Source organism: Kogia breviceps, chromosome 10 (assembly GCF_026419965.1).
Source record: "Kogia breviceps isolate mKogBre1 chromosome 10, mKogBre1 haplotype 1, whole genome shotgun sequence".
NCBI classification, from domain to species: domain Eukaryota; kingdom Metazoa; phylum Chordata; class Mammalia; order Artiodactyla; family Physeteridae; genus Kogia; species Kogia breviceps.
The window spans coordinates 29,093,532-29,121,094 of NC_081319.1; the positions used below are offsets into that span (position 1 = coordinate 29,093,532).

General features: G+C 38.3%; 1 protein-coding gene across 17 annotated transcripts in view; it reads left to right on the top strand.

Moving 5' to 3' along the window:
• Nucleotides 1-27,563, top strand: part of FHIT (fragile histidine triad diadenosine triphosphatase) — a 1,470,752-nt gene that overhangs the window by 418,918 nt on the left and 1,024,271 nt on the right. For 7 of the 17 annotated variants that reach the window (XM_059078075.2, XM_067043098.1, XM_059078078.2 and 4 more), the window contains one exon: nt 16,969-17,060. The exons of 9 other annotated variants lie outside the window; for them this stretch is intronic. In XM_059078075.2, the coding sequence (XP_058934058.1) occupies nt 17,013-17,060 (48 nt within the window). In that variant the 5' untranslated portion in view covers nt 16,969-17,012. The remainder of the gene's footprint in view (nt 1-16,968; nt 17,061-27,563) is intronic. One more of the 17 variants, XM_067043097.1, reaches the window with a different exon arrangement.

Genomic DNA, 27,563 nt, shown 5'->3' on the forward strand with positions numbered 1-27,563 from the left:
TAACAGACTAAAGAGGAAAAAAAATCACATGATTTTATCAGTTGATGCAGAAAAAGTATTTGACAAAATTCAACACTGATTTATGACAAAAACTGTCAAAAAAATAAGAATAAGGGGAACTTCATCACCTTGATGAAGAGCCTCTTTTTTATTACCCTCATCTGACATTTATACCAAATGATGAAAAACAATGCTTCCCCCCTAAGTGTGGGAAGTAAGGTAAGGATGTCTATTCCTGCTTCTCCTATTCAACATAGTGCAGGAAGCTCTAGTCAATGCAATAAAGCAATAAAAAGAAATAAAAGGCATACAGATAGAAAGAAAGAAAGAAAACTGTCACTATTGCTAATGACATGATTTTCTACTTAGAAAATCCTTAAGTGATCTAAAGAAAAAAAAAAAACCTCTTAAAAGTAAGTGAGTTCCACAAGGTTGTAGGATACAAGACAATTTTTAAAAATCAATTGTATTTCTGCATAGTAGCAATGAACATGTAGACACTGTAATTAAAAATGCAATTTACAGTAGCTCAAAATTATGAAATACTTAGGTATAAATCTAATAAATCATTCACAGAACTTGTGTGCTCACTGTGACATAATGCCGATGACAGAAATCAAAGAAAATCTAAACAAATGGAAAGACATACCATGTTCATGATTTGGAAGTTTCAGCATAGTAAAGATACCAATTCTCCCCAAACTGATATACACATTTAATGCAGCTCTTACCAAAATCCCACTATGACTTTTTATATGGAGAAGACTATTCTAAAATTTATGTGAAGACAAAGGAACTAGAATAGCTAAAATAATATTGAAAAGAAGAATAAAGTGGGAGGAATCAGTCTACCCGATTTTAAGGCTTATTTTACAGATACTATATGGCTGTTCATGAAGTGATAGACATGTATGTCAGTGGATCAGAATAGAGAAGCCAAAAAATAGACTCAGTGAATATTCCCAACTGATTTTTGACAAATGTACAAATCCCTCAATGGGAAAAAAAAAAAAAAAGAGACCCTTTTCAAAAATGATCCTGGAGTAATCAGCAAAAAATGAACCTAAAATTAAGTCTTATACCTTATGTAAAAGTTACTTCAAAATGTATAATGGACTTAAATGTAAAACATGAAACTATAAAACTTTTAGAAGAAAACATAAGAGAAAATCTTTGGGATCCAGGGCTAGGCAAAAAGTTCTTAGACGACATTGAAACACAATTCATAAAACGAAAAAAAATCATATATTAGACATCGTCAGAATTAAAACTTTTGCTCTTTAAAAGACCCTGATAAGAGGATGAAAAGACAGATACAGACTGGGAGAAAATATTTACAAACCATAAATCTGACAAAGGACTAGTATCTAGAATATATAGAGACCTCTCAAACAATGGTAAAAAAAATCCCAAGCAATCCAATTAGAAAACGGACAAAAGTCATGAAGAGACATTTCACCAAAGAGGTTTTATAGATGGCAAGTAAGTGCATCAAAATATGTTCAATATTATTAGCTGTCAGGGAAATGTAAATTAAAACCACAGAGATATGTCACCATATACTTATTGGACTGGCTTAAAAAAAATAGTGATAACACCAAATGCTAATGAGGATGCAGAGAAACTGGAATACTCATATATTGCTGGTGGGAATGTGAAATGGTACTGGTACTCTGGAAAATAGTTGGGCAGTTTCTTATAAAACTAAACATTCACTTACTGTACTCCTGGGCATTTATCCTGAGGGAATGAAAATTTATGTTCTCATAAAACCTGTGCATGAATGTTCATAGTAGATTTATTTGTAGTAGCCAAAAACTGGAAGCAACACAGATGACCTGTATTGGGTGAATGGTTAAAGAAACAGTAGTATATCCAAATCACAGAGCACTACTCAGCAATGAGCTATTGATAACGTGGAACTAACTACTTGACTGAGCCTTCAGAGATTAAGGCTATGGGAGAAAAAAGGCAATTCCCAAAGATTACATACTGTATGATTCCATTTGTATAGCATTCTTTTTTTGTCTTCCTTTTTTAAAAAATTTATTTTTGGCTGTGTTGGGTCTTCACTGCTGCATGTGGAGTTTCTCTAGTTGTGGCGAGCGGGGGCTGCTCTTCGTTGCGGTGTGTGGGCTTCTCATTGTGGTGGCTTCTCTTGTTGCGGAGCATGGGCTCTAGGGCACACAGGTTTCAGTAATTGTGACACTTGGGCTCAGTAGTTGTGGCTCACGGGCTCCAGAGCGCAGGCTCAGTAGTTGTGGCACACGGGCTTCGTTGCTCCGCGGCATGTGGGATCTTCCCGGACCGGTCCTCAAACCCGTGTCCGCTGCATTGGCTGGCAGATTCTTAACCACTGCACCACCAGGAAAGCCCTATATAGCATTCTTAAAGTGACATAATTATATAAATGAAGAACAGATTTGTGGTTGTCACAAGGGTTAAGGCAGTGTGAGGTGAGAGGGCGATGGGTGTGGCTATAGAAAGGCGGTAGGCGGATCTCTATGGTGATGAAAATATTCTGTATCTTGAGTGTATCAAAGTCAGTATTCTGCTTGTGCTATTGTACTGTAGACTTGTAAGATGTTACCATTGGGAGAAACTGGGTACAGGGTACATGGAATCTCTCTGTATTTTTTTCTAACAACATTATCTCAAAATAAGAAGTTTAATTTAAAAGGAGGGACACGTGAACAAAAAGAATTGGGAAGATAACAGTGTAATTGTAGAAGCTGCCTGCCTAAAAGGCCAGAGACTGATTTAGAAGGAAAAAAAATGTGAAATCTAAGGATTTAGTGGCATTATAAATCTATGAAAGTGAGAGTGAAGGAATACGACAAGAATGTTGAAAAAACAGTAAATAATATTAGATCCTCAGAGTCGTTGCCTAACCTGCATAGCCTGGGAGCTGTCCCTCTCACCCTTCCTCCACTACCCAGAAGGAAGGCTGGAGGGGGGTGAAGCACACGATCTGTGACTGGGGTCACTGGGCATAGCTGAGGACAGAGCTATGGTGATGAAAACAGGGGGATTAAGTGAAGGTCTGCATAATGGGTCTTCCACTCTTTCCCACACTTAAATCCCAGAACAATGGCAGCTAGGCACGAGATTGAAAGACACTTTTCTGGGGACTTGGACCAGCCCAAGAAAAGAGACCTAGAAATACCAGCCAGGAAGCCAGTCACTCTAGGCCTGTGTTGTCCACTGTGGTAGCCACTAGCAACATGTGGCTACTGAGCATTGAAACATAGCTTGTCTGACTTGAGATGGGCTGTAAATGTAAAACCTATTTAGATTTTTGAATATCGTACTTCATATAAAACATGTAAAATATCTTGTTAATTTTTATTACATGTTGAAATAATATTTTTATATACTAGGTTAAATAAAATATGTTATTAAAATAGTGTTATAGACGAGTAAGAGACTGAATTTCTCCCAGGTTGAAAGCAGAAAAGTAAGTTTTATGGAGCTTTGGTGGTTTTATAAGTAAAACGAAAGCAACAGGATATCAACATGAAGGGAGCAATCAGCCAGGAAACAGAACAAAGAAAAGCTTAGCCATATATATGTGTATACATATCTATGATATATGTGATGTGTCTCTCTCTAGCTAGTTTCTATTGAAGTCAAGGGGTTTTTTTGTTTTGTTTTATTTTTTACATGTAATTGACTGACTTCCAGAAATAGGCAGACCATCTGGATGTCCATATGGATTGTTCTCTTCTCCTGAATTTATCTTGAACTCTGGGTGAGATTAACACAGATTTTGGGAAACAGCAGAGGTCCTTCATGTATCAGTATGTGTCCAATATGCAATATGTATGATTCGTTGAGTGAGTCATTCTGTCTGGATTGGAATCCCAGATCTGCAGTTTAGTAACTGTGATTTAGGTCTGGTAACTGTCTTTGCCTCTGTTTCCACATCTGTAAAACAGGAATAAAAATAATAGTATTCTTTAAGTCATTGTGACTGAATGATTTACTGTGTGAAAAAGGCTTAGTCCCTGACACATAGTAAACATTGTGTTAATGTTAGCTATCATTATTATTACTGTGGGCTAGTAGCTCTAGTATTGTCTCTAATCCTTGGGACAGCCTGTAAAGTAAGTAGTGTTATCTGAGAATCCAAAGCTTAGAGAAGAAGCTGCTCTCCTGGGCCACAAGTTACTTCAAAACCTGAGCTTTTTCCATTTTCCTATCTTGCCTCATAAATTTTAGTACCTCATTGCTGATAGAAGCCTTTTATATCATCTTAGGCGGTTACTGAACTTGTCTGCAGAATGGATTGTTAAAGGCTGGGCCCTGGGGTTGGAGAGGCTTGTGTTTGAATCCTGATCCCACCACTCAAAGCAGCTGGGTGGTCTTGGACAAGCTACTCAACTCCATGAAAGTTTCTCAGCTTGTAATAAGGATTACATTAGATAATGTATGGGAAGCTCTTGGCACACTATGTGCTGTGCGATTATTAATTTTTCATGATGATGATTTTTATTATAAATATGATCTAAGTCTCAGAGCTAGTTAGTCGTGGAGGTATAACTGAAACTCTGGTAGGTCTTTTATTCAGTGCTCTCTCTTCTCTACTTTGCTATCTAATTGGTTAGTTTTCATTCATGCTTTTAGAATCTACATTTATAAAGTCAGAGCTGTTAGTGAAGATTTTATAAGAACACTTTCCAAGAGTTTTTTTGAACTGCCAAGTCCAGAGATTTAGGATGTAGCTTGGTGCTGAAGTAATTGGCTCTCTTAGTCTTGCATTATAAGAAGTTCCCTTTCAGAGTATAAGGTTGAGAACCATGAAAGGAACTCTCATGTTTTGGTAATTGCTTTAAGAAATAGCTTGCCTTTTAAAAACATACATTATTCAGCTACAACTCCTTCCTTCCCTCACCTAGCCGTTTTGAGAATCTCCTCATCATACATCTTCACAGTCTTGTTTTCTGAGTTTCCCCTTTTAACTATTTCCTCAAGTACCATCCCATAATAATATTTTCTTTTCAGTTTATCAACTAGTTGGGGAAGTGATGTACTTGTTAGTATTGAAGAGTTTCTGAGGAATATAGAAATGATTCAGTCTTAGGAGAATACAGAAATGATACAGAAATTAATTTTCTACCTGTCAAAGAACTGAAGCATTGTGAAACTGGTCTTAGCTAGATGCTTGAAGCAAGCTGTACACTATTTACTGCAGTTATATCACGTCAACAGACATTTCGTGATCAGAGATTAATTCAGAAAGTCTCATTAATATGTTGAGCTAACAACAGGGATGAGATGTTTTAATGCCTCCTTGAATGCAACATTTGCTGTTTTCTTGTGTGAATGGGATGGATTTAGCTATGAAAGACTGAACTCCACAGTGCTCTGATATTGATAAAGTGGGTGTCTTCTAAACTTCTTTTAAATTTATTCCTCCTCTTCCTGGAGTTAACCAGATAGATTATAGTTTAATTTTCCCAATGGGGAGTTTTAAAGCAAAAGGACTAACAGTTTTTTCCCCCAACATCAGGAAATAGAATTGCAAATATATTTCCATTTAGTCATAAAGAACCTTAACATTTTTCTCTGTTACTTAGACATCAGTTTAAACTATGACACTTCTCTTGTTTTGCCTAGCACTAGAGTAAGAGAGAATAATGTTCTATATTACCAGGACCTCATTGCCTGAAATAAATCTCTAAGGATACCTTAAAATTCTCCTACCCCTCTCTTCTTGTGGTCAGCATGGCTCTTCTGTTTGGTTGTTGAGCTGCTTCACAGTGACAATCATGCTAAACTTTTCAGCTACTGTTTTGAGCTTTCCCTTTCAAACTGGAGATTAGAGAGAAGTAAGTTTAACTTCCTCCCATCCCCCATAACGGAACCCAAGTTGAGCCAGGAAAGCTTTGTATTCGTCATTGATCCATTCATCAATGCAAAGTTATTAAGTGCTTTCCATTCAGCATCTGTGTAAGGTGCTGTGAAAACTGCAAAAGGCCCTTTGGACTTCAAGAAACTCGCTTATGTTCCTCTTTTACTTTCCCTTCCTCCCCCTCTTCTACCAACTTCCCAAAGAATTTGAGCCTGTTAACTAAATCAAAGGTAGTGTGCAAGTACTAAAACAACCATAAGACAGAAATGTGACCATCTTTACTAGTATAAGTTGATAGGTTCATGGAATGAGAGAACTAAATTTGGTTGTGGGTTTCCTGATCCCTAAGGCAGAACGGGAATTACTACTGGCTTATGTAGCCTTCTTTGTCTGACCAGAGAAAGCATTACAGTTTTTCCATGCTGGTAGACTCTCTTTGGGATCAAAACTGAAGGTGGAATTTACTGGTTTACAAAGCGAATGTTGACTTTAGTGCACTTTTCAAACAGGAATAAGTATCCCTAGGAAAGATTGAGGGCATGGATTCATATCTGTCTTGCTTACTGTTATGTCCCAGTGCCTGGTGCATAATAGGTATTGGATACATAGTTTTTCAATTAAAATGGTCCATTCAATGGACAATTTGCACCGACTTTCAATAACAATGAAGACACTATATACTCTGCCTTTGAATGTTGTATTCTCTCTCCTCAAAAGGCCATCCTCTAGCCCTTCTTTACCTCCTTCGCATCCTTCAGGTCTCATGCTAAATCCAACTTCTTTTGTTTTAGTATCTCAAAAGGATCTGCTACTGAATGTCCTTTGCTGCAGTTCCATTTATAAAGAGTTATCACATATTTCATTTGTGCATTTGAAAATCAAATGTTTTTTGCAGTGCAGAGCAGCCACGTTATTGTAAGTACTTACTCAGACAAATTAAATGATTCTATGTAGTAGTTCTGAAAAGTCTAATTTCCATGTGCAGAATCATGTTTATCATCACCCAAATTCAAAGGCACAAAATAGCACATTTACACTGGTAACTTATTCATAACATTCCCTTTCTACCTTGTTTGTTTTATTGTTAGAAACCAACCCAAATCCCATCTGTAGGATGACACACATAAAAGGATGAAATTTAAATATCAGGGCTATGATGGGGGCGAAGCAATTGAGGCATATCGGGCCTTGAATTGGTGCCCTTTGCCTCCTGGCTGCATTACGTAAAGATAGGGGGATTGCCAGATTTTCCTTTAAGGGTTTGACTAACTGCTTCTTTAAGGCCTTAAGGTCTCTCAAGGAAGTATACAGATAAGGCATTTTTAAACACAGTATTGGCCCAGGAGGAAGTCTTTTGGGGCTCTTACTTCATGATTACTGAACTTTTCTGCAAACCTTTTTCCTCCACAGATTCTCCCTCCAGGAAGAGACGGAACATTCTTTACAATTCTAGCCTCCTTAAAGAATGACCTCCTTGCCTCAACAGGCGTCTTTTGGTATTACTGGCAAAAATGAATTATCTTAAAGCTAACTTTTATTTTAAAGCAAAAATTCTCTTTTGGAGGGGGGAGAATCTAATCTCAAGCCCTAGAACATATAAGGTTAATGGCAAACTTGCAAACTTGCTTCAAGAAGAGAAACGGGAAAAGCAAAATTGTTAAGTCAGCTGAAGAACTGATCAAGCGTATTCTTCCCTTGATTCTGTAAAATTACAATGAAACTTTTAGAAAGGTTGCAAAGATGTCTGTGGTGTGCTCTCAGTTTACTTTGTCTGTAAATTCATCTTCCCTCTTCCCCGTGGTTCCAGAGGCACTGGTGTGTGCTGAACGGGTTCTCCTGGATGAGGGCTGAGTGTCTTTGCAGATGACAGATGGTTCCCTCTGCTGGCTGAACTTAAATTCAGTCCTCCGAGCTGAGCCAACCTGGGAGGAATCGCTATCCTTCTCACTGATTATGAAAACAGTTTTGAGATCCATACTTAAAGAAACTAACCATCTGTGACCAGTTTAAGTGCACACCGGAACTGATGATGAGCTAACTTACGTCCTCCTTTCCTCCCTCCTTCCCTCTCTCCTTCCCTTCTTTCCTCTCTCCCTTTTTTCTTACTTCCTTTATTTTGAGAAAAATTTAAAGATACAGACAAGCACAAAAGGTAGTATAATAAGCATCTGTATTTCTACTGTCTAAAAAGGAGCATCTGTTTATGTCTAGTCAGATTTACTTCTGGTTTGTTTCTTTTTAAAGAAATTATTGATGAAACTAAATTCTCTTTTAACTACCATATCCTGTTTTCCTTCCACCCTTCAGTCTCTCAGCTGCCTGTAACTCCTGCTGAAAATTCCCTACCATAAATTTAGGATGTAATGTTTAACTACTCTATTGTTTATATTTTTATGTACATGCATATATATACCAACAAACAATATATACTATTTTGTTTAAATATTTTATGTTTAAATCTTTCCTTCTTGTTTTTTTTAATGTAACAGTATTTATGAAATTTATCTGTATTGATTCCTATAAAATCAGTTGATTTTAACAGCTGCATAATATTCCATCCTATAAATATAGCACACTTTATTTGCCTACTCCCTTTCCAATGGAACTTTTAGGTCATTTCCAAGTTTTGCTATAGAAAAACAAAAAAACATTGAAATAATCTTTTTAGTATATGTCTCCTTGTGTCCATGTTGCTTGAGCCCAGTATACCCTGCAATGAGAATCAGTAAGCTGTAGGATATATGTAGTATTTTTTTTAATGAAAACTTACTTTTATTTTATTTTATTTTTTTAAAACATCTTTATTGGACTATAACTGTTTTACAGTAGTGTGTTAGTTTCTCCTTTACAACAAAGTGAATCAGTTATACATATACATATGTTCCCATATCTCTTCCCTCTTGTGTCACCCTCCCTCCCACCCTCCCTATCCCACCCCTCTAGGTGGTCACACAGCACAGAGCTGATCTCCCTGTGCTATGCAGCAGCTTCCCACTAGCTATCTAATTTACATTTGGTAGTGTATATATGTCCCTGCCACTCTCTCACTTCGTCACCGCTTACCATTCCCCCTCCCCATATCCTCAAGTCCATGCTCTAGTAGGTTTGTGTTTTATTCACGTCCTACCACTAATCTCTTCATGACATTTTTTTTTTTTTCTTAGAGTCCATATATATGTGTTAGCATACGGTATTTGTTTTTCTCCTTCTGACTTACTTCACTCTGTATGACAGACTCCAGGTCTATCCACCTCATTACAAATAACTCAGTTTCATTTCATTTTATGGCTGAGTAATATTCCATTGTATATATGTGCCACATCTTCTTTATCCATTCATCTGTTGATGGACACTTAGGTTGCATCCGTGTCCTGGCTATCGTAAATAGAGCTGCAATGAACATTTTGGTACATGAGTCTTTCTGAATTATGGTTTTCTCAGGGTATATGCCTAGTAGTGGGATTGCGGGGTCATACGGTAGTTCTATTTGTAGTTTTTTAAGGAACCCCCATACTGTTCTCCATAGTGGCTGTATCAATTTACATTCCCACCAGCAGTGCAAGAGGGTTCCCTTTTCTCCACACCCTCTCCAGCATTTATTGTTTCTAGAGTTTTTGATGATGGCCAATCTGACTTGTGTGAGATGATATCTCATTGTAGTTTTGATTTGCATTTCTCTAATGATTAATGATGTTGAGCATTCTTTCATGTGTTTGTTGGCAATCTTTATATCTTCTTTGCAGAAATGTCTATTTAGTTCTTCTGCCCCTTTTTGGATTGGGTTGTTTGTTTTTTTGTTATTGAGCTGCATGAGTTGCTTATAAATTTTGGATATTAATCCTTTGTCAGTTGCTTCATTTGCAAATATTTTCTCCCATTCTGAGGGTTGTCTTTTGGTCTTGTTTATGGTATCCTTTGCTGTACAAAAGCTTTTAAGTTTCATTAGGTCCCATTTGTTTATTTTTGTTTTTATTTCCATTTCTCTAGGAGATGGGTCAAAAAGGATCTTGCTGTGATTTATGTCATAGAGTGTTCTGCCTATGTTTTCCTCTAAGAGTTTGATAGTGTCTGGCCTTACATTTAGGTCTTTAACCCATTTTGAGTTTATTTTTGTGTGTGGTGTTAGGGAGTGTTCTAATTTCATACTTTTACATGTAGCTGTCCAATTTTCCCAGCACCACTTATTGAAAAGACTGTCTTTTCTCCACTGTATATCCTTCCCTCCTTTATCAAAGATAAGGTGACCATACGTGTGTGGGTTTATCTCTGGGCTTTCTATCCTGTTCCATTGATCTATATTTCTGTTTTTGTGCCAGTACCATACTGTCTTGATTACTGTAGCCTTGTAGTAGAGTCTGAAATCAGGGAGCCTGATTCCTCCAGCTCCATTTTTTGTTCTCAAGATTGCTTTGGCTATTCGGGGTCTTTTGTGTTTCCATACAAATTGTGAAATTTTTTGTTCTAGTTCTGTAAAAAATGCCATTGGTACTTTGATAGGGATTGCTTTGAATCTGTAGATTGCTTTGGGTACTATATTCATTTTCACAATATTAATTCATCCAATCCAAAAACATTGTATATCTCTCCATCTGTTGGTATCACCTTTAATTTCTTTCATCAGTGTCTTATAGTTTTCTGCATACAAGTCTTTTGTCTCCTTAGGTAGGTTTATTCCTAGATACTTTATTCTTTTTGTTGGGAGTGTTTTCTTAATTTCACTCTCAGATTTTTCATCATTAGTGTATAAGAATGCCAGAGATTTCTGTGCATTAATTTTGTATCCTGCTATTTTAGCAAATTCATTGATTAGCTCTAGTAGTTTTCTGGTAGCATCCTTAGGATTCTCTATGTATAGTATCATGTCATCTGCAAACAGTCACACCTTTACTTCTTCTTTTCCTATTTGGATTCCTTTTATTTCTTTTTTTTCTCTGTGGCTAGAACTTCCAAAACTATATTGAATAAGAGTGGTGAGAGTGGGCAACCTTGTCTTGTTCCTGATCTTAGTGGAAATGGTTTCAGTTTTTCACCACTGAGAAAAATGCTGGCTGTGGGTTTGTCATATATGGCCTTTATTATGTTGAGGAAAGTTCCCTCTATGCCTACTTTCTGCAGGGTTTTTATCATAAATGGGTGTTGAATTTTGTCAAAAGCTTTCTCTGCATCTATCGAGATGATCATATGGTTTTTCTCCTTCAGTTTGTTGATATGGTGTATCACGATGATTGATTTGCGTATATTGAAGAATCCTTGCATTCCTGGAATAAACCCCACTTGATCATGCTGTATGATCCTTTTAATGTGCTGTTAGATTCTGTTTGCTAATATTTTGTTGAGGATTTTTGCATCTATGTTCATCAGTGATATTGGCCTGTAGTTTTCTTTCTTTGTGACGGCTTTGTCTGCTTTTGGTATCAGGGTGATGGTGGCCTCATAGACTGAGTTTGGGAGTGTTCCTCCCTCTGCTATCTTTTGCAAGAGTTTGAGGAGGATAGGTGTTAGCTCTTCTCTAAATGTTTGATAGAATTCACCTGTGAAGCCATCTGGTCCTGGGCTTTTGTTTGTTGGAAGATTTTTAATCACAGTTTCAATTTCAGTGCTTGTGATTGGTCTGTTCATATTTTCTATTTCTTCCTGGTTCAGTCTTGGCAGCTTGTGCATTTCTAAGAATTTGTCCATTTCTTCCAGGTTGTCCATTTTATTGGCATACAGTTGCTTGTAGTAATCTCTAATAATCTTTTGTATTTCTGCAGTGTCAGTTGTTACATCTCCTTTTTCATTTCTAATTCTATTGATTTGAGTCCTCTCCCTTTTATTCTTGATGAGTCTGGCTAATGGTTTATCAATTTTATTTGTCTTCTCAAAGAACCAGCTTTTACTTTTATTGATCTTTGCTATTGTTTCCTTCATTTCTTTTTCATTTATTTCTGATGTGGTCTTTATGATTTCTTTCCTTCTGCTAAATTTGGGGTTTTTTTTGTTCTTCTTTCTCTAATTGCTTTAAGTGCAAAGTTAGGTTGTTTATTTGAGATGTTTCCTGTTTCTTAAGGTATGATTGTATTGCTATAAACTTCCCTCTTAGAACTGCTTTTGCTGTATCCCACAGGTTTGGGGTCGTTGTGTCTCCATTGTCATTTGTTTCTAAGTATTTTTTTATTTCCTCTTTGATTTCTTCAGTGATCACTTCGTTATTAAGTAGTGTATTGTTTAGCCTCCATGTGTTTGTATTTTTTATAGGTCTTTTCCTGTAATTGATATCTACTCTCATAGCATTGTGGTCGGAAAAGATACTTGATACGATTTCAGTTTTCTTAAATTTGACAAGGCTAGATTTGTGACCCAAGATATGATTGATCCTGGAGAATGTTCCATGAGCACTTGAGAAAAATGTGTATTCTGTTGTTTTTGGATGGTATGTCCTATAAATATCAATTAAGTCCATCTTGTGTAATGTATCATTTAAAGCTTGTGTTTCCTTATTTATTTTCATTTTGGATGATCTGTCCATTGGTGAAAGTGGGGTGTTAAAGTCCCCTACTATGATTGTGTTACTGTCGATTTCCCCTTTTATGGCTGTTAGTATTTGCCTTATGTATTGAGGTGCTCCTATGTTGGGTGCATAAATATTTACAATTGTTATATCTTCTTCATGGATTGATCCCTTGATCATTATGCAGTGTCCTTCTTTGTCTCTTGTAATAGTTTTTATTTTAAAGTGTATTTTGTCTGATATGAGAATTGCCACTCCAGCTTTCTTCTGCTTTCCATTTGTATGGAATATCTTTTTCCATCCCCTTAGTTTCAGTCTGTGTGTGTCCCTAGGTCTGAAGTGGGTCTCTTGTAGACAGCATATATATGGGTCTTGTGTTTTGTATCCATTCAGCCAATCTGTGTCTTTTGGTGGGAGCATTTAATCCATTTACATTTAAGGTAATTATTGATATGTGTGTTCCTATTACCATTTACTTAATTGTTTTGGGCTGTTCTTGTAGGTCTTTTCCTTCTCTTGTGTTTCTTGACTAGAGAAGTTCCTTTAGCATTTGTTGTAGAGCTGGTTTGGTGGTGCTGAACTCTCTCAGCTTTTGCTTGTCTGTAAAGGTTTTAATTTCTCCATCAAATCTGAATGAGATCCTTGCTGGGTAAAGTAATCTTGGTTGTAGGTTTTTTTTCCTTCATCACTTTAAATATGTCCTGCCACTCCCTTCTGGCTTCTAGAGTTTCTGCTGAAAGATCAGATGTAAACCTTATGGGGATTCCCTTGTGTATTATTTGTTGTTTTTCCCTTGCTGCTTTTAATATGTTTTCTTTGTATTTAATTTTTGACAGTTTGATTATTATGTGTCTTGGCATGTTTATCCTTGGGTTTATCCTGTATGGGACTCTCTGTGCTTCCTGGACTTGATTGACTATTTCCTTTCCTATATTAGGGAAGTTTTCCACTATAATCTCTTCAAATATTTTCTCAGTCCCTTTCTTTTTCTCTTCTTCTTCTGGGACCCCTATAATTCGAATGTTTGTGCATTTAATGTTGTCCCAGAGGTCCCTGAGACTGTCCTCAGTTCTTTTCATTCTTTTTTCTTTCTTCTGCTCTGCAGTAGTTATTTCCACTATTTTATCTTCCAGGTCACTTATCCGTCCTTCTGCCTCAGTTATTCTGCTATTGATCCCATCTAGAGTATTTTTCATTTCATTTATTGTGTTGCCCATTGTTGCTTGCTTCCTCTTTAGTTCTTCTAGGTCCTTGTTAACTGTTTCTTGCAATTTGTCTATTCTATTTCCAAGATTTTGAATCATCTTTACTATCATTATTCTGAATTCTTTTTCAGGTAGACTGGCTATTACCCCTTCATTTGTTAGGTCTGGTGTGGTTTGATCTTGCTGCTTCATCTGCTGTGTGTTTTTCTGTCTTCTCATTTTGTTTATCTTACTGTGTTTGGGGTCTCCTTTTTGCAGGCTGCAGGTTCATAGTTCCCGTTGTTTTTGGTGGCTGTCCCCAGTGGCTAAGGTTGGTTCAGTGGGTTGAGTAGGTTTCCTGGTTGGGGGGACTAGTGCCTCTGTTCTGGTGGATGAGGCTGGATCTTGTCTTTCTGGTGGGCAGGTTGACGTCTGGTGGTGTGTTTGGGGATGTTGGTAGCCTTATTATGATTTTAGGCAGCCTCTCTGCTAATGGATGGGGCTGTAGGCCTGTCTTGCTCTTTGTTGGGCATAGGGTGTCCAGCACTGTTCGTTGCTGGTCCTTGAGTGAAGCTGGGTCTTGGTGTTGAGATGGAGATCTCTGGGAGATTTTCACCATTTGATATTGCGTGGAGCTGGGAGGTCTCTTGTGGACCAGTGTCCTGAGATTGGTTCTCCCACCTCAGAGACACAGCCCTGGTGCCTGGCTGGAGCGTCAAGAGCCTTTAATCCACATGGCTCAAAATAAAAGGGAGAAAAAATAGAAAGGAAAGAAAAGGAAGGAAGGCAGGAAGGAAGGAGGGAGGCAGGGAAGGAAGGAAGGAAGGAAGAAATGAAGGAAGGAAGCAAGAAAGGAAGGAGGAGGAGAGGAAGAAAGGGAGGAAGGAAGAGAGGAAGGAAGGGAGGAAGGAAGAAAGGAGGGAAGGAGGGAAGAAAGGAAGAAAGAAAGGGAGAAGGCAAAATAATGTAGGATAAAGTATAGTTATTAAAATAAAAAATAATTATTAAGAAGAAATATTTCTATTAAAAAAAAAAAAAAGAAAAGAAAAACGGTCTGTCTAACCCTAGGACAAATGTTGAAAGCAAAGCTATACAGACAAAATCTCACACAACAGCACACACATACACACAAAAAGAAAATGGGGAAAATAATAGTATATCTTGCTCCCAAAGTCCACCTCCTCAACTTGGGATGATTCGTTGTCTATTCAGGTTTTCCACAGATGCAGGGCACTTTAAGTTGATTGTGGAGCTTTAATCCGCTGCTTCTGAGGCTGCTGGGAGAGACCTCCCCCTCTCCTCTTTGCTCGCACAGCTGCTGGGGTTCAGCTTTGGACTTGGCCCCGCCTCTGCGTGTAAGTCATCCGAGGGCGTCTGCCCTTCGCTCAGACAGGACGGGGTTAGAGGAGCAGCTGATTCGGGGGCTCTGGCACAGGCCGCGGGGAGGGAGGGGCACGGATGCGGGGCGAGCCTGCGGCGGCAGAGGCCAGTGTGACGCTGCACCGGCCCGAGGCACGCCGCGCGTTTTCCCGGGGAAGCTGTCCCTGGATCCCGGGACCCTGGCAGTGGCGGGCTTCACGGGCTCCCGGAAGGGGCGGTGTGGAGAGTGACGTGTGCTCGCACACAGGCCTCTTGGTGGCGGCAGCAGCAACCCTAGCGTTCCACACCCGTCTCTACTGTCCGTGCCGACAGCCACGCCTCGGCCCGTTTCTGGAGCTGCTTTACGCGGTGCTCTTAATCCCCCCTCCTCGCGCCCGAGGAAGCAAAGAGGTAAGAAAAAATCTCTTGTCTCTTTGGCAGCTCCGCGCCCGTTTCTGGAGCTCCTTTAAGCGGCGCGCTTAATCCCCTCTCCCCGCGCCCCAGGAAGCAAAGAGGGAAGAAAAGGTCTCTTGCCTCTTCGGCAGCTCCAGACTTCAACCGGACTTCCTCCCGGCTAGCTGTGGCGCACTAACCCCTTCAGGCTGTGTTCACGCCGCCAACCCCAGTCCTCTCTCTGGGATCTGACTGAAGCCCGAGCCTCAGCTCCCGGCCCCCGCCCGCCCCGGCGGGTGAGCAGACAAGCCTCTCGGGCTGGTGAGGGCTGGTCTGCACCGATCCTCTGCGGGAATCTCTCCGCTTTGCCCTCCGCACCCTGTGGCTGTGCTCGCCTCCGCGGCTCCGAAGCTTCCACCCAGCCACCCACAGTCTCCGCCCGTGAAGGGGCTTCTAGTGTGTGGGAACCTTTCCTCCTTCATGGCTCCCTCCCACTGGTGCAGGTCCCGTCCCTATTCTTTGTCTTTGTTTATTCTTTTTTCTTTTGCCCTACTCAGGTACGTGGGGGAGTTTCTTGTCTTTTGGGAGGTCTGAGGTCTTCTGCCAGCGTTCGGTGGGTGTTCTATAGGAGAAGTTTCACGTGTAGATGTATTTCTGATGTCTCTGTGAGGAGGAAGGAGATCTTCGCGTCTTATTCTTTCGCCATCTTGAAGCTCCTCTTGTAGTATTACTTTTGATACATAAAACAGAATTGCTCACCAGGATGATACCAATTCATGATTTGACCAGAAGTAAGCTAGAGTATTATGCTATTTTTTTCTGCCACATCTACTGCAGCCCGGGCGCCCTAGAACCAATGCTCCACAATAAGAGAAGCCACCATAATGAGAAGCCCGTGCATGCAACGAAGAGTAGCCCCCGCTCTCCACAGCTAGAGAAAGCCAGCGTCCAGCAGTGAAGACCCAACACAGCGAAAAATAAATAAATAAAATAAATACAATAAAAAAAATTACTCTCTCAATATATATACCCTTCATATATTATTATGCCCATTTGAAAGAAGTGAAAAGTGAGGCTCAGTGAAGTTCAGCAACTATATAAGACACAGAGATGGTAAATGTATTATTAGAATTCAAACTCAGGTCAGTAGGACCAAAAACCCTTGTTCCTTCCACTGTCAGTTTCCCTCAGATTCTCATGGACACCAAGGTTTCAAAGGAAAAGAAGTAGATTGACCCATAAAATACCTTTCAGACAGATGCTTCCGTATAGACCGCCACAAAACCAGAGAAGTACTCTTCCTACCGACTTCTGGCTTGGCCTCATCTTTATGCAAAATGGAAAACCCCTGTGCCAGGACTGGCTGGCTCTGAGGAAGGGCAAATAATAATGCAACCAGAACAGCCCAGGACTAGAAATGGGAAGATGGAATGTCAAAGCACCATTCTGCTCCTTACTTTATGTGATCTTGTAGGAGTCACTTAAGCCACTGTTGAATCGTGATCTCTCTTGTGCAGAGTAATGACAATACTTAGAATTTGCACATGTGCCTTTATTCTACCCTTTTAATAGTACCAATACTGTCATGCTAGCTCAGTTTTCACGGTGAATGTCCCTAATGAAGTTGTACTATAAGCCATCTAGATCACTGTGGAAATGATCATCTGAATTTCTCGTTTATGGTGCAGGTATCCCAGGACTGCCTGCTTGCCAAGACCCTCTGTAAAACTCCATGCACCCTGCTGCTGAGCGCTCTGAGGAGGTAACAGTATTCAGAGAGGTAGAGTTTCCTTAATTTAAAAGTTTTTCATAGAGTTAGGTATAACTGACCTACTATGGGTATCCTTAAAATAGTAGTAAGATTTCTATGTATACATAAAACAGAACTCTTAAAATGGTAAAATTTTAAGGCTCAGTTTTCTTGGAGAATTTACCCTCTCCTGACTTCAATTTGTAGCTGCCATTTAAAACTTGGGGTATAAATATTATGTCAGTTAAATAAAGGATTGATAACTTCACTTTCTAGAGAAAGCATTACCTTCCGTTTCATGAAATGTAGCTTTACCGTTACCTGATTGACATGCTATTATACTATTCTCCATTCCACCAGACAGTTACACATATTTAATAATTTTTATGTATAAAAAGTAAGGTTAAGCAGTTGCAAAGACAAGTTGTTATGCTTTGCATGGTTTTGAGAATGATCATGGAGATGAAATGACATTAGTAGTAGCAGGAGGACACACTGATATGAAACATATCTCCTGAAATAGCAAGGTATTCTTCTTGGTCAGAGGAAATCCTAGTGGCATTCGCTGGGACAGTGAAGAATAAATCTTATAGAAAGCCCTGAGGATAGGGCAAAATAATTACTCTTCTTTGTATTTCTTTGGATGGTTTCACTGGATGTTTAATATACATTTAAAAAAATAGCAATAAAGGAAGGGAATGTGCTAATGTGGCAAAACTTCCCCAGTTTTTATGGTGTCAGTGGACAGTGTTCATTTAATCCATCCCTAGAACTCATTTGTGTAAACCCCTCTCCTTTTCTCTCACCACTTCTCATCTTTACTCCCCTCATAGTATCTACCATTCCGAGGTCTCAACAAACAATTTAACATGTGTAATAAATATAAATATTGAATAGCCCCATGTGTCAGAACACAAAGATTTTGTATGCTTTCAGTCAAGACCCAGTCTCCTGTTTCCACTTTACATTGTCTGCTTAGTTACTCTTGGCCCTGTTTTCTATTCTGTCTCGTTCCACAGTTGCTTGAAACTCATGGATTTATGCAAAAGACTGCCCCTTACATTTGTAGGAGTATGACACATTGCTATATTTTCTAGAAATACTCACCAAATGCAGATTATGGAGGGATGAGTCAGGCATCTTCACTTCTTAATGTGCCTGATTTCTTTCTGGTGAATAACCTTCCTGTCTAGAGTGTTTTTCTGGAAGATGCAGAAGGTTTAAGGACAGTAAATGAAATGAGCTGAAATGGAACCCTTGTGTTAACGTGTTTCTTTACTATGAGCTTTGCATGGAATCGTTCGGTCTTTGTGTTATGGTTCTGTTCAGTGTTTTTGAGCCCTGAAGCAAGACTCTTTTTAACATGAAAGCTGTCAATATGAAATATATATATCTGAAAGAGGGGCATTTTAATATTAATAATTAGCAGAAGGAGGAATTATAGGCTATAACTTTGAGTTTTAAGATCTCCACTTATTTCTCTTTGCTTAGAAACACTTCTCTTTTCTCTCTTCATAGTAAAAGGCATGTGCTTGTTGATTCCAAAGTCCCACACTTTGCTGTTTCTTTTCTTTAAAAAGACTGACTCAGATTTCTGCTATTTGCTGTGTGATCTCAGTTAACTCACTTAACCTCTCTGAGCTGTGGTGTCTTCCTCCTTAATATGAGGCTAATTATAGGAACTACCTCATAGAATGGTTGTAAAGGATTAAATGACAATTGTTATAAATTGATTAGCAAGATACCTGGTGTATAGAAACTCTCAAAAAATGGTAAGAACTATTATCAGCAGGAAATGTGCACTTACGAATTCTGTATTGGTGTTTAAGGTTATCATTTTCAATATTCTGTTTCTCTTAGGATATTACCTATTGCAGTTTTCAATGAGGCAAGATATAGAGATATCTGAGACCAAAAAACTAAGGTGAAATAAATAACGTGGCAAAGTACCATGTAGATAATCTTTGGTAGTCATGATCCTGTACAAGCCTCATTGCTTTGAGATTACATGCTGCCAGTGTAACAGCCAGATCTGATTGATGTTTTATATTTTATCATTTAACTTTATGCTGTACTTTCATTCCAAGTCTTCTCATGTATTTGGCAGGATGATCAAGGAAGCTCTGATGTGGCTTATGTTTCTAGTTAAAACCAAAACCCAATATCACTAGGTGAAGTAGTGAATGGAGGTTAAGTATTTTGAGGAGAGAAACTGCTAAATGCAAAAGAATATTTCCTATATGTTTTTATTTGTTTCCATTTCTAGTATGGCTAAGTGAACTCTACTGAACCTGGCATTTTCACAGATAGCAACTATAAAGTATGGGGGAATATTACCTGAAAGCCCTAGAGAGTGAAAATAAGCAGGTAGATTCTGAAAGGGAATTGAGATTCAACACTTGGAAGCAGGGGCCAGTGCAGAGTGAGTTCCCCATTTTACAGCTTTTTGACTGAGGAAATGTTGAGGTTAATTAATGTCACTTGGGGTGACTAATTCCAGTAGAAAAAACACATTCTTTTTGGTTTGAAGACCCAAAGAACAGGGTTCAGGGCAACCACAGCCACTGGAAAATGAAGCTAGAATTCTGGAAAGTAGAAAGGAAGACAGTTCAATGTATAAATTCAATGTATAAATACTACCCAAAGTTTTGACTGACCCCTGAACCGTGAACACGTGGAGCAGATACAAAGTAGCGCAGCTAAAGATGAAAGAACTGAATTGAGATTTGAGCTGCCACCCAAGATATAGTTTTCAATTTGTGTATAACCAAATTAATTGCCTGCTAAAACAAATAAATCAGTGCTCTTCAAAGAAGCCTAACAGATTTTAGAGTCTTTACTCCATAATATTCACATTCATACATTCCCATGATACAACCCCAAATTACATAGCATATGAAGAACCAAGAAAATGCGACCCCTTCTGAAGAGAAAAGGCGTTCGTCTGAGACTAATTCCAAGATGACCCAAAGGTGGGAATTAGCCAAGATTTTAAAGCAGCTATTATAACCATACTCAATGAGAACAGAAAGATACACTCATAATGAGTAAAAACATAGTAAATAGAAACTACAGAAAAGAACCAAATGGCATTTCCAGAACTGAAAAATACAATATTTGAAATAAATATTCACTGAGTGAGTTTACATCCATTGGAAGTAACAGAAGAGGGTGTCAGTGAACCTAAAGATAGAGCAGTAGAAATTTTCTTTCTGAAGAACAGAAAGAAAAAAGATTTTAAAAACTGAACAGAAAAAAGGAAAAGAGCCTCAGGGGCCTGTGTGACATAAGTAAAAATGTCTAACATACAAGTAATTGGAGTCTCAGAAGGAGAGGAAGAAAGAGAATGGGACAGAAAAATATTTGAAGAAATAATGGCCAAATTTTTTAAAATTTGATGAAACACATACATTTACAGATCAAGAAAGTCAGTGAACCTCAAACAGGATAAATTTGAAGAAAACTATGCCTGCACACATCATATTCAGATCGCTGGACACCAACGATATGGAGAAACTTTTGATAATAGCCGGAGAAAATTTTGATAATATCCAGAGAAAAATGGCAGGTTACCTTCCAGGAAACAGTGCTTTAAATTAGCACTACCTTCTCATCAGAAACTACAGAGTCTAGAAAAACTAAAATGATATTTTTGAAGAGAGGAAAATAAATCTTGTTAACCCAGAAATCTATATATAGTGAAAATATCCTTTAAAAATGAAGGCTAATTTAAGACATTTTCAGATAAAAGTAAACTAAGAGAATTCATTGCCAGCAGACCTACATCACAAGAAATGCTAAAGGAAGTTATTCAGGCTGAAGTGAGATAACACCAGATGGAATCTTAAATCTTCAGGAAGGAATGAAGAATGTCAGAGATTGTAAATATAAAAGAGTATTTTTTTCATCTCAGTGTCTTTAAAAAACACAGAACTTTTAAAAGCCAAATCATAACACTGCCTTGTGGTGCTTATAATGTGCTGTGTGTAGATGTCATACATAAGACAATTATAGCATAAATAATGAGGGAGGTGCATAGTAAATGGACTTACACAGTTGCATGGTTTTCAATTTTATATGAGGTGGTATGAAGTGAACTCTAAGTAGACTGTGAAGGGTCAAGAATGTATATTTTACTGCTTAGAACTATCACTAAAAATCCAATAGATAAAGTAGAATCCTAAACACCTTTAAAATGATCCCAAAAGAATGCAGGAAAGAACAAACAGAGAACAAGAAACAGAGGGGGCAAACAGAAACCAAACAATGAAATTGTAGCTCTAAATGCAACCATATCATGCTAATCATATTTAATTATATTAAATGTTAATGGACTAAATACTTTAATTAAAAATCAGAGTTTATCAGGATGGATTAAGAAAAACAACTATTTTCTGTTAAAAGATAAACTTTAAATATAAAGATACAGTTAAATTTAAAGTAAATTGGTGGAAAAAGATACACCATGGAAATAGCATAAGAAGTCTAGAGTGCCTATATTAATATCACAGAAATTAAACTGTAAGACAAAAGGTATTACCAGAGTTAGTGTTTGATAATAATAAATAGGTTATTACATTAAGATAAGAATTATAAATTAGTGTATATACCTGATAAAATTCCAATGAGATTACTTTAAGTATTTTTGAGTCTAGAGTTTTTTGAGGACTATCTCAATTTTGTGTCAAGAGACACAGGTGACTCATCACTTCAGGCTAACAACCATTTCGTAAAATTGTGGAATCAAAGCTCAACACAAGTGAAAAAAAGCATAGTTGGAGAGTGTGCATATCTGTATGTCAAATATATGTGAGGGTCCCTAGTCTGGAATCACGTGACACAAATCCTAGTTATTACTAGCTTCTTTATTAGCTAGCTAAGAAATAGTACTTCATTTGTGATGGTTTATAACCAATTTAAAATAAGATTAATAAAATATACATAGAAAATCAGAAAAGAAATCCACCAGCCACTGTTGCTAACAGGGTTGTGAATATATACTAAGCACATAAATTCACTCTTGGGTTTTCTGGCAGGCAGAGCAAAGAGGGAAACACAGGAAGTTGCATATTCTTATGATCAGAAATGTTAAAACATGTCAGAAATTTCTCATGTGATCTTGAAGATCCCTTCCTGTATTTGAGATTTCATAAGAATGGGGTAATAACATCTACCTTTCAGAATCTTGGTAGGAATGATTGAGACCACACTGGTACATAATGTTAGTTTACTGTTGTCTTTATATAACTCCAATAAAGGTTCATGGTAGAAATCTAAGGAGTCTCACTGTAGCTAACTTAGTTAAAACTCCTGAGTCTGAACTTCTGTGGGTCATCTAGTTACTATTTATTTAAGTGCCCCTATGTTGTCAGTAACCGTGAAGCATTTTTACAGTCTTCTCCATACAAAGTAGATGTTACTGTCTGTGTTTCATAAGTTAGGCAGCTGAGCCCCAGAGAAGTGATGTCACTTGACTAAGGCCACGTATCAAGGTTTTAGTCAAAACTGGAACCCCTATGTCTACGTTACCAAAGCCCATGGTTTTTCTACTACATTATACTGCTTCTAAAATATGGAAAAGTTTAACAGTATTGGTATTATTTCCAAGAAGTATTCCAGTTTATAAAGCTGTCATTGTGAAGAATCAGCGCACACTGGGTTAGAATTTGTGTTATGTGAAATCACAGACAGAGTCGTGACTCAGAAGGCTCCACATACCCCTGAGAGCATCAAAATGTCTATATTTTGCGTTTGTATTTTGTTTTCTAAAAAATAATTTTTTGGTCAAGACTTGAGGACTTGGAGAGTGACAGAGAGTAAGGTCACCCTGGGACCACTAGTGACAGCTTTGCCAATACAGTTAGAATGTTCTTTAACCGTAAAGCTTACTTAATGAAAAGAGACCCCCCCCCCCCAAAACCTTTTTACTAATGTGTAGTGCTCTCTTGTCAGTTTGAAATGAGCAAACTGTCAGACTGCCGATTACCATGCATACAGTATATGCTCATTAAATCATGCGCTGTAAGTTTCTTCAGGTTGTCAAACTGTTTAATTGAAAAAAATGTGTAGTGTCGCTCTTACAGGAAAGAGGCAGGAATCAAAGGGCTGGAGAGTTTACTCTTAATATTTTGGAGTTTGCTTTTAAGTGCAGCCAGAAATTGTTCTATTTTACAGTTTTGATTAAAGGATTGTTCCTTCTGCATCTTTTTTGGTTTCGTTTATAATTCAAACACTGTAATATAATGGAGTTGTTTTTATAATAGAGCTACTAAATCATTCTGCCAGGAGATGAAAACCAAAGTAAAGGGCTCACCTTTTTGTGCTATAGCTCTAAGGCCGACTTGGGTGTGTTGAGGCTGAAACAAACTGGGAATAAGAGATCTGGATGGGTTTTAGTTTTGCTAAATCTCTGCTGCTGTGTTTTCATTTTAGGAGGTTTAGGCCTTAGCATCACCTCAGTGGGTGAGTTAATCCCTTATGAGAGCTGATACCCTTAAGCTATCATAGCCTATGATAATTAGGCTGTTTGATTTGTTTGCATGGTAGCTCTAAAAAATACCAGTGCCCAAGCTCCACCCCAGATCAAATAAATCAGAATCCTTCGTGGGTAACAGTTTTTAAAAGCTCTCCAGGTTATTCTAATATGAGCCAGGGTTAACAGAGCCTGGCCTAAATTGACTCGACTCCTCCAGCATTTCAATTCAACTGATTCAGCAGCTCTTATCGTCAACCACAAGGCATCAACCAACGACTTAGCAACCAATAAACACTTCAGGGTTTCAGAAGGTTAAAAACTCTGATTTCTGAGCTCCACTTAGATCTATAAATGAGATTCTTTGGAGATAGAACCCAGGAGTCTCCATTTTTAACCAGAACTCTAGGTGATTCTTATGCCCTAAAGTATGAGAATTTGCTAGAGAAGCAACAAGATGATCTTTATAAGTGAAGTTGAGTGGAACTTCAGAGGAAAGTGCGTAAGTCACAGTAAAATCAGGGCAGGCTTTTTTTTTTTTTTTAAAAAAGGGATTTTGATACATTCATTTAGGCTACCTGGGATCAGGCATGGTTATAATGGCATTAGTTTTTGGAGTGATAACCCCTCACAGCATCACCACCACTATTATGAGACCCTGGGATGCAAACATACTTTGTAGCTTCTTTAACCTTGAAACACCTGGGCCTAATGACTGGGGCCAATGCATTTTTCAAGGGCTTAGAAAAATATTGAGAACTAAAAGGAAAAGAAAATGATTTTGGATTTGAAGTATGTAGAAATTGCAGAGTCAGGACAATTAGATATTTAATATAATGTCAACAAAACAGAACATTGTGCTATTGCTATTAATTACTAAATTTAGTAATTATAAAGAGTCTATGTTTAGAGACATTTTATGAGTTTGCTTTTCTCACTTCTTAAGAATGTCTGAATTGCATGATGATTGTTGAGAAATTTTAGCCAATTTTAAAATTTAATAAACCCAATTGGATGTAACCAAATAATTTCAAATGCAAAACTACAAAAATCTTCTCAAAAATTTTTCATTGAATACTTCGTTATTGTAATGTATCGTATATAATATTGTATTGAGCCTCCCAAAGAAAAGGTGCCTAGGACCTAGGAAGGTCATGTACCCCAGAGTATATAATTAAAAATTGAAGGATATTTAATTGTCCAGAACTCCACTCTCATCGACAAGGCTATCAAAATATGCCTAAGCAACCTTCTAAAGATAGAGTTGAAACTAAATATTGTTGCTCACCTTCCCTCTAGGGGGAAAAAAAAAGCCAAAAAAAAAGAAAAGAAATTTTTTTTAGCTACATACCGCACTCCCTTTAAACGTACATCACTTACATAAAAGTTGGGATAGTTAATGAGCATCAGATGAGACTGACAGCGCTAATTGCACACTATATCTCTTGCTCAGGAAATTACCCCTAAGGAATTGTAATAATCGTACTGAAACAACACGTGACTAAAATAAAAGAGAAGTAGGTGCCCTGGACTTTGTTCTTGCCAGCAATGATTAGTCAGGAGCGTCATACTACTGGGACAGTGTTACAGATGCTTATGGTCAGGAAATATTTTTTTTTTTTTTTTTTTTTTTTTTTTTTTTTTTTTGCTGTATGCGGGCCTCTCACTGCTGTGGCCTCTCCCGTTGCGGAGCACAGGCTCCGGACGCGCAGGCCCAGCGGCCATGGCTCACGGGCTTAGGTGCTCCGCGGCATGTGGGATCTTCCCGGACCAGGGCACGAACCCGTGACCCCTGCATCGGCAGGCGGATTCTCAACCACTGCGCCACCAGGGAAGCCCAGGAAATATTTTAAAACACCTTTTATAGACTTGGATTCTGTAATGCCAAGTCAAGAAATGAGTGAAGGAAAGGAAGCTATATTTGAGTTTCATCTATATCTCTCTTACTTCCTGCAGCGTCCAAAAGGAAAAAAAAAAAAGGCAAAAAAAGGGAAAGAATCAGCTTTTCTATAAATTCTGTGACTTCTAGATGAATAAACTGGTTAATTGTTCACTTGAAAAATGACTACTTTCTACTTTTGGAAAGGGGCCTGAATATTTCTTGGCAATGCTTCAACTGATTAATAATTTAGAATGATGATTGACTGGAGAATGGAAGTGGAGCTAATAGCCTCTCATTTTCCTCTTTATTATTTTAGACAAACTGGTAAGTCATGGTAGAGGTGTGGGGAGTTTCTGGGTCAACTGACTAGAAGCTTTAATTAAAAATGGAGAGAGGTATTTGGTCTCTCTAAGGTGTTGACTTCACCCGTAATGGAGCTGGACGACTTTGTGATGTGTTGCTTCTGATACTTAGCTGCTTAAGAGTTGCTATTACACTCCCCAAAAGTCTGTGTGAACTACAGGGAACTCCTACTGTGACGGCTGTGTGCCATATCAGGCTAGACACTGGTTGGGAAGAAACAATGGATCGAACACAATTCTAACCTTAAGAAGTTCAAAAATCTGGCAAAAGAGACACATATGTCTATAAATCATTATTCTACCAGGTAAAAAGTATTAAGTGTCTTAGGAGAGGGCTATGAACAAATACCATGGAGGCCATTAACTTACAGATTGATGTGAGGGATCTGCCTAATTGGGAATTAGTGATTTGAAACAATGTGAGAAAGTCAAACTATCTAGTAGTAACTGTATATGCTGGTAACAGCAATTAGAATGAGAAAATGCCTAAGAAAGGAATGCTAGCATGAGAACCTGGTTGGGATTTCCAGGGCTGTGTAAAGCTCTGTGCTTGTGTTCAGAAAGATAGGATTCGGATAAATTGTATCCTAGAAGGAGTGAAGTGAGCCTTATCCTAGAAAATGGACAAGGGTTTAGCTGGAAATTTCTACGTGTTTTGGGGAGAAGCTGTGGCTTTAAAAGCAGCCAGTGTTATTGTGGATGTTGCCAGGGGTGCTGATGTTCTTCTATCTGTAAGGGAAGAGTGTCTGGGCCCCCCAACTGAATCCCACAAATTCTGAAGAGAGTTGAGTTTTTCATCTGAATAAGACAGTGTGTATTTGAGTGCCAAATATGCTTCCACTGGCTGAATGCTTTGCTAATATAATCAGGGCCTGAATGCAATTAAGACTCACCTCAAGGAGCAATGAATTATGCATGCTTTCCCTGACCTCCCATCTCCTGAGGACTTAAGTAACCTCCAGAATACTCATGTTTTGAGTATTTGTATATGTTATTGTTATGGACTCAATTTTGTCCCTCCAAAATTTGTATGTTGAAGCTCTAACCTCCAATGTGACTGTATTTAGAGAGAGGGCCCTTAAAGAGGTAATAAGGGTTAAATGAGGTCATAAGGGTGAGGCCCTAATCCAATATGATTGGTGTTCTTATAAAAAGAGGATGCAGCCACAGAGAGAGGAAATCATGTGCACAGCAAGAAGGTGGCCTTTTGCAAGCCAAGGAGAGAGGCCTCAGGGGAAATCAAATGTGCTGACATCTTGATCTTGGACTTTTAGCCCCTAGAACTGTTGAGAAGTATACTTCTGTGGTATTTTCTTATGTCAGTCCTAAAAGACTAATATGGTTATTGACAAATCCTCCTGCGGTTTTGATTTGTGAGCCTAAGTCAATGACAAGTTAAATGGCACTCTGAATTTGGGCCAAACCAACCATGAAAGTTCTTAGGAAATGATTCTGCTTCCCTTCTCATTAAGTAGTATCTAGCATAACCATGGTATAAAGCTACTCATTTATGCAGAGCAAATTTTTTACTCAGACATCTACTTGTTCACCACATGTTCATTGAGTGCGTACTATGTGCCAGTTACAGATTATGATCAGAAGGAGCTGTCAGTCTAGAAGAGGAAATGTAACAGGCGCTTAAAATACTTTCATTGGTTTGTGGAAATACCATGGGGATGCCAAGACTGAAGGGATTCATTGCAACTGAATGGCAGGGAAGACTCCTGGTGGAGGTGGAGTTGAAGGAGGGCTTTGGAGGATAGATGGGGTATGGTCATGCAGGGTTGGGCAGTGGGGGAGAGAGGAAGGAATAGCGA